This window comes from Telmatherina bonti (assembly GCF_933228915.1).
Source record: "Telmatherina bonti genome assembly, chromosome: 15".
Lineage (NCBI taxonomy): Eukaryota > Metazoa > Chordata > Actinopteri > Atheriniformes > Telmatherinidae > Telmatherina > Telmatherina bonti.
The window spans coordinates 7438995-7451316 of NC_136613.1; the positions used below are offsets into that span (position 1 = coordinate 7438995).

The 12322-nt window shown below is 40.8% G+C and overlaps 1 protein-coding gene across 1 annotated transcript in view; it reads left to right on the top strand.

Moving 5' to 3' along the window:
- Window positions 1–12322, top strand: part of caska (calcium/calmodulin-dependent serine protein kinase a) — a gene marked incomplete at its 5' end in the record, with an annotated part of 120562 nt that overhangs the window by 68139 nt on the left and 40101 nt on the right. The window contains 5 exons of the mRNA XM_079254304.1: window positions 402–577; window positions 3481–3603; window positions 4255–4338; window positions 5945–6044; window positions 6368–6489. Of these exons, the coding sequence (XP_079110430.1) occupies window positions 402–577; window positions 3481–3603; window positions 4255–4338; window positions 5945–6044; window positions 6368–6489 (605 nt within the window). The remainder of the gene's footprint in view (window positions 1–401; window positions 578–3480; window positions 3604–4254; window positions 4339–5944; window positions 6045–6367; window positions 6490–12322) is intronic.

Sequence of the window (12322 nt, forward strand, 5' to 3'; positions counted from 1 at the left end):
ACAAACTCTTTTCCTTTTATTTTTAGCATCATTTCATTAGTAGAGCCTGAAATTTATGGATCAGTGATCAGAAAATATGAAAGTTTTGTTTAGTAGGAAATTATTTGGAGAATTTCTAGAATAATAGATCTGTAAAATTCAATAAACAGACCGCTCTCATGTTAAAAACGATTAAATAAATATTTAAACACAAATAAAACACAGAAACAATACTACAAAAAACAAGACTATTGATAGGATGATGCTAAAAAAGTGTAAAAAAAAAGTGACATTTGTCTCACAGGAACCAAAACTGCAGATAAGATGTTGATCTGTAAAAACAGAGTTCAGTGATGTAACAGCTCTAGGTTTGTTCTTGCTCTGTGTTGTTCTGTGTTACATGTGTGCTGCTGTAAATGCAGGCCGTGTGGGAACGCCTCACTTCATGGCGCCTGAGGTGGTGAAGAGGGAGCCGTACGGTAAACCTGTGGACGTTTGGGGCTGCGGAGTCATCCTCTTCATCCTCCTGTCGGGGTGTCTCCCTTTCTATGGCACCAAGGAGCGACTGTTTGAAGCCATCTGCAAAGGCAAATACAAGGTCCGGTACTTCTTTCCACAACCAGCAGCAATGCACACACCTGTTGGTTCGCTCGTTTCCACATATTCACTTCATATCAGGAATTGGGGAGGACGTGCGATGGTTGGTTGGTTGGTTTCTATAACAATATATAAGAAAGTCGGCTGTGGAGAAATCTAAATGCGAACAGCACGGACCTTTAAGATGCTGTGAAATTGGCGTAACCCCTGTAGCATTAATGCAGAGAAACACACGGACTGCACCGCTCTCCAATTTGGGAACCACTGGTCTAAATTAAGCTGAAAAAATAAAATAACTTGAATGTTTGTGATCTGCCAGTTTTTATCAGTAACGATGAACCGCTGTTTGACGTAGTCCTTCCAGATATACTTTCTGCTTTCTGTTTTGTCCGTTTGTAGCTAACATTTCTGTTGCCAAGGTTACCATTTTGCGTTGGAGCCGGCGCAATGATTTAGTTATTCGGCTATTTGATGGAACGTTTTTTAACTGGTGTCCATTATCACTTTTTAACGGACACCCTGCAACCAATCAGAATAGAGTATTCACCCAGACCATGGTATAATGTCTGTTAATGACCAGTGTGGACGGAAACATTTAAAAAGTTAAAGACGTTCTGGCTTTTTAGACGCATTATGTAACTTTCTGTCCTTAAAACTCGGCGTCCCAGACGTGACATCTGTCATGTGTATTTCTAGAGCCGCTGCTGCCCAGCAGCGTCCTGAAGCTGAGAAACAGACACGATACAAGGTTTACATCCGGGAAGCGACGAGAAGTTTTGTCTCGCGGTAAAATAACCGGCTGCTTTGAACACGCAACGTCGCTGATTCAGTAAAGAAACACAAGAAGGTTAGAAGAGAGGAAACAAGATGGTCTTCTGCTGGCTGGAGAAAGCTAACAGGTCAGGTAGGATGGATGCCAAGTCAGCCATCGATAGGGGGAGGAGGCTGACGGGAAAATGGGAAAAGTTCTGTCGTCTGTCTTTAAGACCAAAAAGACTCACTTCTGAAAGTCTGAGGAGAAAGTTCTGTTTGATCACGGTTAAAGTTCTGGTTCAGAGCCAGTGATGAAACTGGGTCTCACAAGCTGTTCAGACCAGTAGCTTAGGGTTGTCCCACAGCTGGAAGGTGGATAGACGCAGATTTTCTCAGATCATAAGATGAAGTATGACCCAAAGAAAAGCATCCCATGTTTTGTCCCATCCTGTTTTTACTTGCAGATTTGTACAGCGAAATCGTAAACATCACATCTGAAGGTGCAGTTTAGAACAGGAAAAAAACACACTGATAAAATAAAATATGTTATTTATATACATAAAATACATATTAATCAAAAGGACTTTAAGACCTGCCAGCTTGTGATGAGTTGTATCTTGAAAAGCAGAGCGACATCTTGTCAGAGCTTAACAGCTATGTTTCCATGACCCCCCCCCCCCCCCCCCCCCCCCACCCCCCTCTCCGAACTGCAGCAGACAAGCCCAGACTTCCCATTTTCCCAGCAACTCTTCCAGTTTCTCAAATGTAAAAGAAGCGTTACTTTGCCAGGAACGTTCTGTATGTGGAGGTTTAAAAAGTTCACATTACGACTGAGTGGAGCGTCAACCTGATCCTGTTTACAGACTCGTTTTTTATGATGTTAGTCCAGTCTGACTTCATCACAAGCTGCGTTGCCATTACCCGTAAAGCTGCGCTAAACCTAAATATCACCAAAAAAAAGTCTTTATGCTGTCGAGGGGTTTTTCAGACGTGTCACAATGGAAACATTTTTCATATTTACATATCAGCAGGTGTGATGTACAGTAAGGGTCATCTGACCACTTCAGTTCAAGTTACAATTTAATCTTTTTTCAAGGAAAGAGAAAAATATAAAATCTGTCATTGATAGCAAACAGCCCCCTTATGCGCTAAACACCTGGACTTCGACGAAATTTTAGAAATATTGCTTTTATTTTGTAATAACCTGTGATGCTTATAAGTGAGGGGGCGGGACAAATGGCAGCTGAGTTTGACAGACATATCACCATCCGACCCTTTAGAGCCGGTAAATACGATTGGATGTGTTTTTTCCCTCCTGTCTGTTCCACAGCTGGCTTTATTTTTTGTTTTTGTATTTTAGAGTTTAACTAATCGGCTGCTGTTTTGGTGTGAACGGGATTTAAAGCAACGAAGTACAAAAAAATGTCCAAACCTGCCATGAAGGAAGATGTTGACGTGACAAAGTGTGGCATACAAAAAAAAAAATCAAACATGTAAATCAGTATTAACGGAAGCGTGTGGAAAGCCACAGATGTGCCCAAGCTTCCTGTCTAGTAGGGCTGTGACGATATGCTTTAGACCCAGTTCGATTTGATTCCGACTTTTTCTGGGTGCCGATTTGATTTTTGTAGACTAAAAACAAAAAAATGTACAAAACTTTTTGTTTTGCTTGTCATTTTTCTTGATTTTTCTATTAGAAAAAAAACAACACAGTAGCCAGACCATCATTCTGCTGCTATAACGCCCAAGAAGACAAGTTAAAAGATCAATTAAAACATTAAAAATGACAAAAAGATTTTTTTTTTTTAAAAATCGTTTTTTTTTTGTTTGTTTTTTTTAAACAAAAGAATCTATTTTTAAAATTGTGAAGCAAAAGATCCCAATATTTGACTTTTTAATTTTGATTTCCCCGCCCCTACTATCCAGACTGTGCAGAAAACCTGCGAAAGGACGTAGTTTTGGTTTGGCTCTTTGCTGCCAAAATTTCAGCCATTTTTTCTTCTTCAGAGCCAAAACAAACTTGATTCAAGTGTTTTGAGCAATGTCATTTAAACCAACTAACATCTTTAGGAGCTCGGATATCTTCTTGCTGCTGATTTTAGTAGAAAACTATTATAGACGAAGATGATGGGAGCTTCTGTTTGTGTGCAGATGAATCCTCGCCAGTGGGGTCACATCTCCGAGAGCGCCAAGGATCTGGTGAGGCGCATGCTGATGCTGGACCCAGCTGAGAGGATCACCGTCTACGAGGCTCTCAACCACCCCTGGCTAAAGGTAACACCGCGTCATCTTAGCTAAAAACTTGGATTTCTGATTGACAGACACTGACAGCCGTAACGTGACTCAGCGTTTATTGTGACTTCCTCTGAGGACAGCAATTCGGACGGTAGGCGGAGGAACTCGACACCCTGGCAGCTGTCAGATGTTTGTGGTCAATAATTTAGAGGAATCTCTTTAAAATGCTTCTGATATTAAGAAAAATCTGTGTGCAACAACAGCCTGAAAAGCATCTTTTAATTACACGTCAACATACAAACCCACAGTTTCATTTATCTTCTCATGAACATTAATATGTTAATATTAACAACATAGTGCTTTTATAAACGGGCCGACTTGTCAGAATCTGATGAAGTTCAGAGGAATTCAGAGCTGCAAATCTTTCTTCAGAATATAGTTTCATTGTTAATCATCCACAGGTGATCCTGTTCTACTTTCATTGAGAGAAATTCTGCAGTTTTACTTTGTTTGTCGCCTTTGTTTGTCCTTTCTGCGGTTCATTCAGGCCTCTAACTGTAGAACAGCTACAGAAACACTCCATGTTCAGAGCAACGTGTTACATCTTTCTCCTCGTGACGGTAAAATCTTCTTCTTGTGTGTAAACATCAGTAAAGCCTCACCCTGCTGCTCTCTGTGTTGCTTTCTAAGGAGAGGGACCGGTACGCCTATAAAATCCACCTGCCGGAGACGGTGGAGCAGCTGAGAAAGTTCAACGCCAGGCGGAAACTGAAGGTTCTGATTTCATTCATGTATTTGAGTTTGTACTTTAAAAGAAACAGGAGAACATTGACAGAGAAAAAAGTAAGAGGAAAGGTTCAAATGATGGAGAATACGCGTAAAATAATAATATAAATTACAGTGCTGGGGAGGTTGGAAACCCTATAAGGGCTTATCGAGAACCTCACCATCATCTAAATATAAGAATAAATTAAGTATCTAATTAAACCTGATAAAGGAATACATACAACAAAGCATTAAAAAAACAAACAAGCGGTAAATGCAAAAATATTACAAATAAAATAAATATAACAGTAGAGACAATTTAACATGAACCCACTGCAAATAGATGTTCATTCAAATTCTTTTTGTACACTAATAAAGAAGAGATGTCTAACAAAGTAATGTATTTACTCCATAACTGAATATAATGGAAAACTGACTTCTAGTGTGTTCTAATGTGTTCTGGAATGAATATCTGATGTTGGAAGTACTGTTGGAGTTGAAGAGGAAGTGTGTGACCCAAATACTGGACTTTGTAGAGATAAATACTTGTTTCTACAATGTTTATATTATACAGTTGTGCTAATATGTATTCATCCCCTTTCATTAAAGAAAAGGCTGAATCTACAACAGTCACTCAAATAACTGGAGACTTTAAAAAGGAACAATAACTAAAAATTAGCAGAAATATAATTTGGTAATATAAGACACTGTTTTTTCATTTAATTGAAGTTGAAGAAAGAAAAACAAACAAATGTGTCCTGGACAAATGAGAGACTTTTCTGTTGAACAGTGGGACAAAATACCTGTCAACAGGTGCAGAAGTCTGACTGGGAGGAACAGAAAACACCTGACTGGAGCGGAAACATTAAAGGATTCTTCAACTAAATATTACTTTATGACTGATGGAATATGTAATAAATTATCTTATTTGTTTGCTTTTTAAAAAAAAAAATTTCTTTTGAACCAGAATTAGAAAATAATGTCATGATTTTCATAAAACTTTTATTTATTATTACTTTAGTCAATTTCAGCTTATTTTACAGGCAGCTGTTTTTTTTCCTTCTTTAATGAAAGGATATGAATAAATATGAACACAACTGTAATCTGTCAAGATGTTCAGTTTAGTAAATCAGTTTGGTTGGAACTAGTGGCTTTTCTGATGAAACGTTTCTGAATTAAATACTTTATTTAGGTAAGTGTGATCGGTGCTCGCCCAGATAATGTTATACCCCAGGAGGTATGAATATATATAAGACTATAATATAATGTTAATAAGCCAGATCTATTAAGGTATTTGTACATTTTTCTGAAAATTCCCAGATTATTGGACATTTTTTTAGACATAAAATTGACATATTCTTTCTAAGAGCACTTTTCATCAACATATACCCCCAAGAAACAAGTGGAGGATACTCTCTGTATTTCTGTTCCATCAATTAATATTTTAGCATCATCTCATTTTTTCTTGCCAGCAAAAGTCATAGTTGGTTTTCTTTATATTTAGTGATAATTAATTTAGCTGGAGCCATTTTGAATATTCAAGGAGTCCCAGCCGCCGTTGCTGCGTGCGGCGGAGCGTTATGTCCACATCCTGATGCTCCTTGTGTCGTTTCAGGGCGCCGTTCTGGCTGCGGTGTCCAGTCACAAGTTTAACTCCTTCTACGCAGACCCACCTGAGGAGCTGCACGAGTTCTCCGACGACCCCACCTCCTCAGGTAGGTCTGCTAACCGCCTCATCACGCAGGTTAATAAACACACAGCGGCATTTGTTTTTATTTATCAGCTGTGTTTTAATGTTTTTTTTCCTGTTAATGCTTCGCACCTGCCAGGACTGCTAGCAGCCGAACGTAGGTATCCGTTCATCCCTCTGTGTCGTGCTCGTTTACTTGCAGCACAAATGTCGTCATAGTTTGACTCAGTGTGTCGCATCTGTCTGTGAAAACGTCTCGGCCTTTAAGACGCTTGTGAGCGTGCTCAGTGGAGACATTCAGAAACAGCAGGAAGTGTCTGATGGACACCTGTGTGTGTGTGTTTTCAGGTGCTGTGTCTCAGGTGTTGGACAGTTTGGAGGAAATTCACGCTCTGACAGACTGCAGTGAAAAGGATCTGGACTTCCTCCACAGCGTTTTCCAGGACCAGCATCTACACACGCTGCTCGATGTAAGAGTTCCTTGCTAACGGCGAGCAGATGAGTCCAAACGTTTTGGGTTATAGTTTAAAACGTCCAAACTAAAGAGTTTGGAACCTCTCATCTGTGTTGGAACAGTATTTGCACCAGCGTGCACAGATCCGATGCGCTTCAGGCCCGCTTGTTGCTCAACGCAAATCAATCAATCAAAGTTTATTTATATAGCACTTTTCATACAAAAGTAGCACAAAGTGCTTTACAGAATAAAAAGCAAGAATAAAACAAGGTTAAAAACCTGCACTACATACAAAAATATAGAATTTACCCAAAGTCTTACACATATACTCACTTTTCACACACACTCACATAGATAAAACACTCTCATCAAACCAATCTCAAGGATCCACATTGGCAGACCCAAAAAAAAAAAAAAAAAAGACATTTAAATGAACTAATTAAAAGCTTGATTAAAAAGATGGTTCTTGAGCCGACTTTTAAAAACCTCAACAGTATCCTCATTTGTTCCACAAATGTGGAGCATAAAAACAAAAAGAAGACTCACCGTGAGTCTTTGTTAAAATTTTTGGACTTTGTAAAAGTCGCCTATTAGAGGACCTGAGTGCCCTGGATGGTTCTTAGTACCTGAGTACCTCCAATCAGTAAGAAGGCCCAAGGCCGTTAAGAGTCTTAAAAACCAGTAGTAAAGCTTAAAATCAATCTTAAAGCGAACTGGAAGCCAATGCAGAGACTGTAGGATGGGGGTAATGTGGGCTCTCCCTCTGGTCCCAGTAAGCCGACGTGCAGCAGAGTTCTGCTGCAGCTGCAGAGGTGCTGAAGTTTCCTGGGAGACCAGAAAGAAGAGCATTACAATAATCCATCCTACAGGTGATGAAGGCGTGGGTAAGAGTCTCTGCATCAGCCTGAGTGAGAAACGGTCGAACTCTGGTCATATTTTTCAGATGATAAAAAGAAGTCTTTGTGACATTTTTAATGTGCTTGAGTTCGGAGTCAGATATAACTCTGAGGTTTTTCACATGGTCGAGGGGTTCTAATGCCAGAGTTCTAAGTTTGTCGTTTATTTTCTTCCTCTCTGCCTCAGAGCCCACAACTAGAACTTCAGTCTTGTCCTGGTTTAGCTGGAGAAAGTTGGCGAATATGCAGATGGACGGCCAGTTTTGTTCGTCTTTGCGTTGGTTTTGCACGTAATTTGGTCCATTTTCAATGGGCTTAGCTTCTTGATGAAGAAAACGTAGCAATACCACCGGAAATCACTGGGGTATGGTGTTGACTTGTGTAGCTGACATACAGCCAGAAAAAGGAACAAACCAGAGAAGAAGAACAGGACGAAGACGACACAGAAACCGTTGCATAAAAACCAGAAGACATTGTGGTTTTATTCTTCTTCTTCTGGTATTTTTGAGCAGTTGTAAACGACTTTATAAGGGTGAATTACTGCTGGCAAAATGTGGATGTAAACTCTAAACTCAGCACTGCCCCCTGGTGGATGGACTGAAAGTTTGACAGCGACGTCTGACAGCGTTTTTACTTGGACTGTGGCGATATGCCACAATCAACAGTTTTTAACAAAGTACAGCTGCGATTTCCGGTGTTTAGCACATAAGCTGTGATTCTAATGAAATCTCGACTGTAATGAGATTTTATGAGAATCCTGCCAGGTAGCGTCGTTCCAGGGTTTTCCTCCTGCTGCCGAGGATTTAAAACAACAACGCCATTATACCTCATTTTCTTTCTAATTCCTCTTAAAACTCTTTTATTATATAGAGGATTTCTGTCTCCTCCTCCATCACCACACACCACGCCATCTTTCCCTGAAATAAACTCGTCACATGACCCTCATCTCCATATCACATACAGTGATGTGTAAATCCATTACAGTTTTGCCAAAAACTGCAGTTTCCATAGACTTCCATGTTAAAGCTGGGGTAGGTAATGTTGGGGAGCTAGCAGAATGTGAAAGTGGCGCCCTGTCTTGGCTCCTCCCACCACTCTGGTTTTGCTCCTTGCGTGATCCAAAGCTTTTTTCTTACCTCCCGCCCCAAAGGTGGTGATGTTTTACCAGCATTTATCTGTTTGTGTTCAAGATAACTCAAAAAGTTATGGACGAATTTTTCCATCTATTAATACAGTCTATGGTTATACTTCTGCAGGTGACACGTCTGAAAAACCACCTCATGAAAGCCTTTAGGTGTGTCTATGACCTTTTTTTTGCAATATATGTTTAGCGTAGTTCTGGGGTCATGCAAAAGTTTGACATTTTACAGCATTTGTGAGTGAATTCCTTTCTTTGGTTCACACCAGAGTCAAACGAACTGTACTGTCCGTGGACCAGAAGTTTGTTTTAAGCAGACCAAACAGCAGTCTGAAAGAAAAAAAAAAAGAGGACAAGACCCAGAAGAAGAAAACTCTGTTGTGAGTTAAATATAGAGCATGTAACTATGGCTGTTCTGGGTTTTTATTGTGAAGGTCGATCATCCCAGAGGGGCTGAGAGAAGAGCTGCTGCTCCTCCACATGCCGAGGAGCTAGATGAAATGGTTCTGGCATCTGGAAAAGATGCCTCCTGGACACTTCCTGGAAATGTTGTGTTCATGTCCTACCGGGAGGATTTCCAAGACATCGTGGAGCGACCATGTCTCAGCTGGCCCGGGAATGCTTTTAGATTCCAAGTGAGCTGGAAAAAGTGGCCTGCAAGAGGAAAGCCTGAGCTTTTCTGTTTACATTGTTCCCGCTGCAACCCGACCCGATAAGCAGATCAGTGTGGTTGATCAGGGTTAGCATCAGTCAGTTATTATTGGTTGCATCAAACAACCTCAAGGCTTATCTTTCCGGTTACTTCAGGACATTAGTGCCTGAGGGTACCCGCAAGTATTTACAGTTCTCTCCTTACCGTAACCTCATTCTTGCAGAAGAAACATTTTAAAGCCAGTTTAAATGAATAAAAATCAGTTCATAAAATATGATTTGTCTCCAATTGGGTCACACTTAACAATGGATCCTCTGGATCGTTAACTAAGCTGCTCAATGCTCAGAAGTCGACGACATGACGACGTTCAGGCTTCAAGAGGAGATGTTGAGCTGCTTCCCTCTAAACAATCTGCAGGATGATTGACGTCCGGATTAAAGTCATTTTCTAAACACATAAATGTTAGAAAATAAATAGCAAGTTGTTGTTTTTTTTATCTACTGATATTTCTTCCAGTAATTCATGAGTAGTTCAAATAAAATAAAACTTTTTATGTCACTTCAGGAACTTGAAGGGGGAAATGTTCTCGTGACGGACCGAGTTCCTGTTCTTGTTCCTGGTGCATCGTCTGCAGCAGCTCTGCAGCTTCTAAGCAAGCAGATAAACGCAGCTGATCCCAGCACTGATGAGCTGCTGCAGACTCCGGGTTTCAGCTGGAGCTCATGGGGTTAAATGAAGGTTTAACAGAACTTCTGAGACATACGGCTCAGTTGAAGAGAGATGTGTGTGTTTGAGGTTTCTGGAGGATGAAGAGGTCAAAGCGAGTGGCAGGGTGATGGTACATGTGCAGCAGTGGGAGCCCAGGGCTGCAGATGTCTTCCTTTCAGCCTGTCACACCCCCGCTCTGCTCCAGAGGAGGGGGCAGCAGTCAGAACAGGACGGAGGAGGCGAGCCGGGCCTCAGAGGAAACAATGGCGTCTGTTGTCGGGCCTCGGTGCCACTCGCAGGCGGTGCAGCCTCAGATTTTAGCCTCCGCTGCACTCAGAGATCCTGCAGATGCCGAGCGGATGGCGCGTTAGGAAACCCGTTTGCACGCTGTGACGGATGCGTTTGCAGGGAGAAGGATTGTCAGGAGACGCCTCGAGGTAATCTGAAGTCATCCCGTCACCTCCTGTTTGACACGTTTAAATAATGAAACTCTTCCGGTTTTTCCTTCCTTAGTTTCTTTAAACGCATGAAGGCAGAGAGGGGAGTCCTCCCTGAGGAAGTGATGGCTGCGTTTCCCTGTCAGCGATCAGAAATGATGTGTTATTTCAGAGGAAGTATTCATGTCTATGTGCAACTTTAAACAACGTAATCTGTAAATGTTTTCCCAGTCAGACGTGCAAATTCTCTACATGTCAGGTTGATGTGAAAGCCCTCAGCTCAGTTTGTCATGTTACTCTGCAGTAAGATGTTTGCAGCGCTGTGTGTGTGTGCGTGTGCGTGCGTGCGTGCGTGCACACGCTTGGTGGCATGCTGGACCTCACTTTTACCCTCAGGCTGTTTATTTCTGCAGAAGCACAAATTATAGACAATGTTTTGTCTTTCCCTGGAAGAGTTTAGCTCTGGTGAGCCTGCGCTCTGCAAACCTCGTCATCTGCTCCAGTCTCCAGTCCCAGAAACCGGTTTTGTTTCGCTTGTTGTACCTCCGTCCTGCTTCTAGCTCTGTTTACTGCTGTCACATACGAGCCAGACGTCATAAACACAGAATCTGTGCTGCTCTGCTTTACTTGTATGTCAGTATCAACGATTTGCAAATCATATTTCCACATTTACTTCATGCATCTTCTGTCAGGAATGTGTCCGGCTTCATGAGGAAAAATCTGACTTGTCAGCTTATTATCTGCATCAGGTGGATTGAGGGACTTTTTCTAAATATTCTCAGGAGATTTTCTTATTCCCCTCCATTTTTACTCACTTCTGTTTGTCTTTTTAGTCAGTATCTACATTGGCTAGCTCAGTTAAAGCTGAACTTTTGCTGCATAATTTGTCCTAATTGGGTTTAACGAGAACATTTCTGGTTTTATTTGCGTGAAAGTTCTTTTATTAAAGAAAAAGATTTGATCGGTTTCTAAAAATTGCTACAGAAAATGTGTAAAAGCCTAAATTCGTCCAATCTGTGGGGTTGTTTTAGCTGATGATGGCAGCTGGCGTAACGCTGCTGTTGTTGCTGTGAGACGGCGAACAGAGGAGTGCTGGGTCTCATTGAACTGTCTGGTACAAACCTCCGTTTGTTTGGGATGTTTGTGCATCTTTCTGCGCTCGCTGCTTGTACGTGGGCAGCAGATTGAGCAGAAGTTATGAGCTGCCCATCAAACGTCACATGCTTGTTGTTTGTCATTAATGACGCAGTTTCAGATGTTTGGCTTTCTGCCGCTGTCTGATGTGGTTTGAGTTGCCGCCGCTTTCCTTCAGACTGTTTGTGCTTCTTAAACGCGCCCACACTGACTGTCCAGTCGCTCTCAGTCAGACGTCAAGGAGGGAAAAATAAAACGAATAAAGGAAAGAAGGTGGCTCTGACATTCTGTTGGAGGGAAGTTTGGTCATGCTGCTGGTTTGTTTGCTACGGAAGCGTAGAGCTGTCATCCTCATAAAAAAAAAGTTTGGGCCTTATCACGTTATAACGTGATAGTTTATTGTAAAAACGTGAAACATATCACGTTATAACGTGATAGTTTATTGTAAAAACGTGAAACATATCACGTTATAACGTGATAAGTTTATTGTAAAAACGTGAAACGTATCACGTTATAACGTGATAGTTTATTGTAAAAACGTGAAACATATCACGTTATAACGTGATAAGTTTATTGTAAAAACGTGAAACGTATCACGTTATAACGTGATAGTTTATTGTAAAAACGTGAAACATATCACGTTATAACGTGATAAGTTTATTGTAAAAACGTGAAACGTATCACGTTATAACGTGATAGTTTATTGTAAAAACGTGAAACATATCACGTTATAACGTGATAAGTTTATTGTAAAAACGTGAAACGTATCACGTTATAACGTGATAGTTTATTGTAAAAACGTGAAACATATCACGTTATAACGTGATAAGTTTATTGTAAAAACATGAAACGTATCACGTTATAACGTGATAGTTTATTGTAAA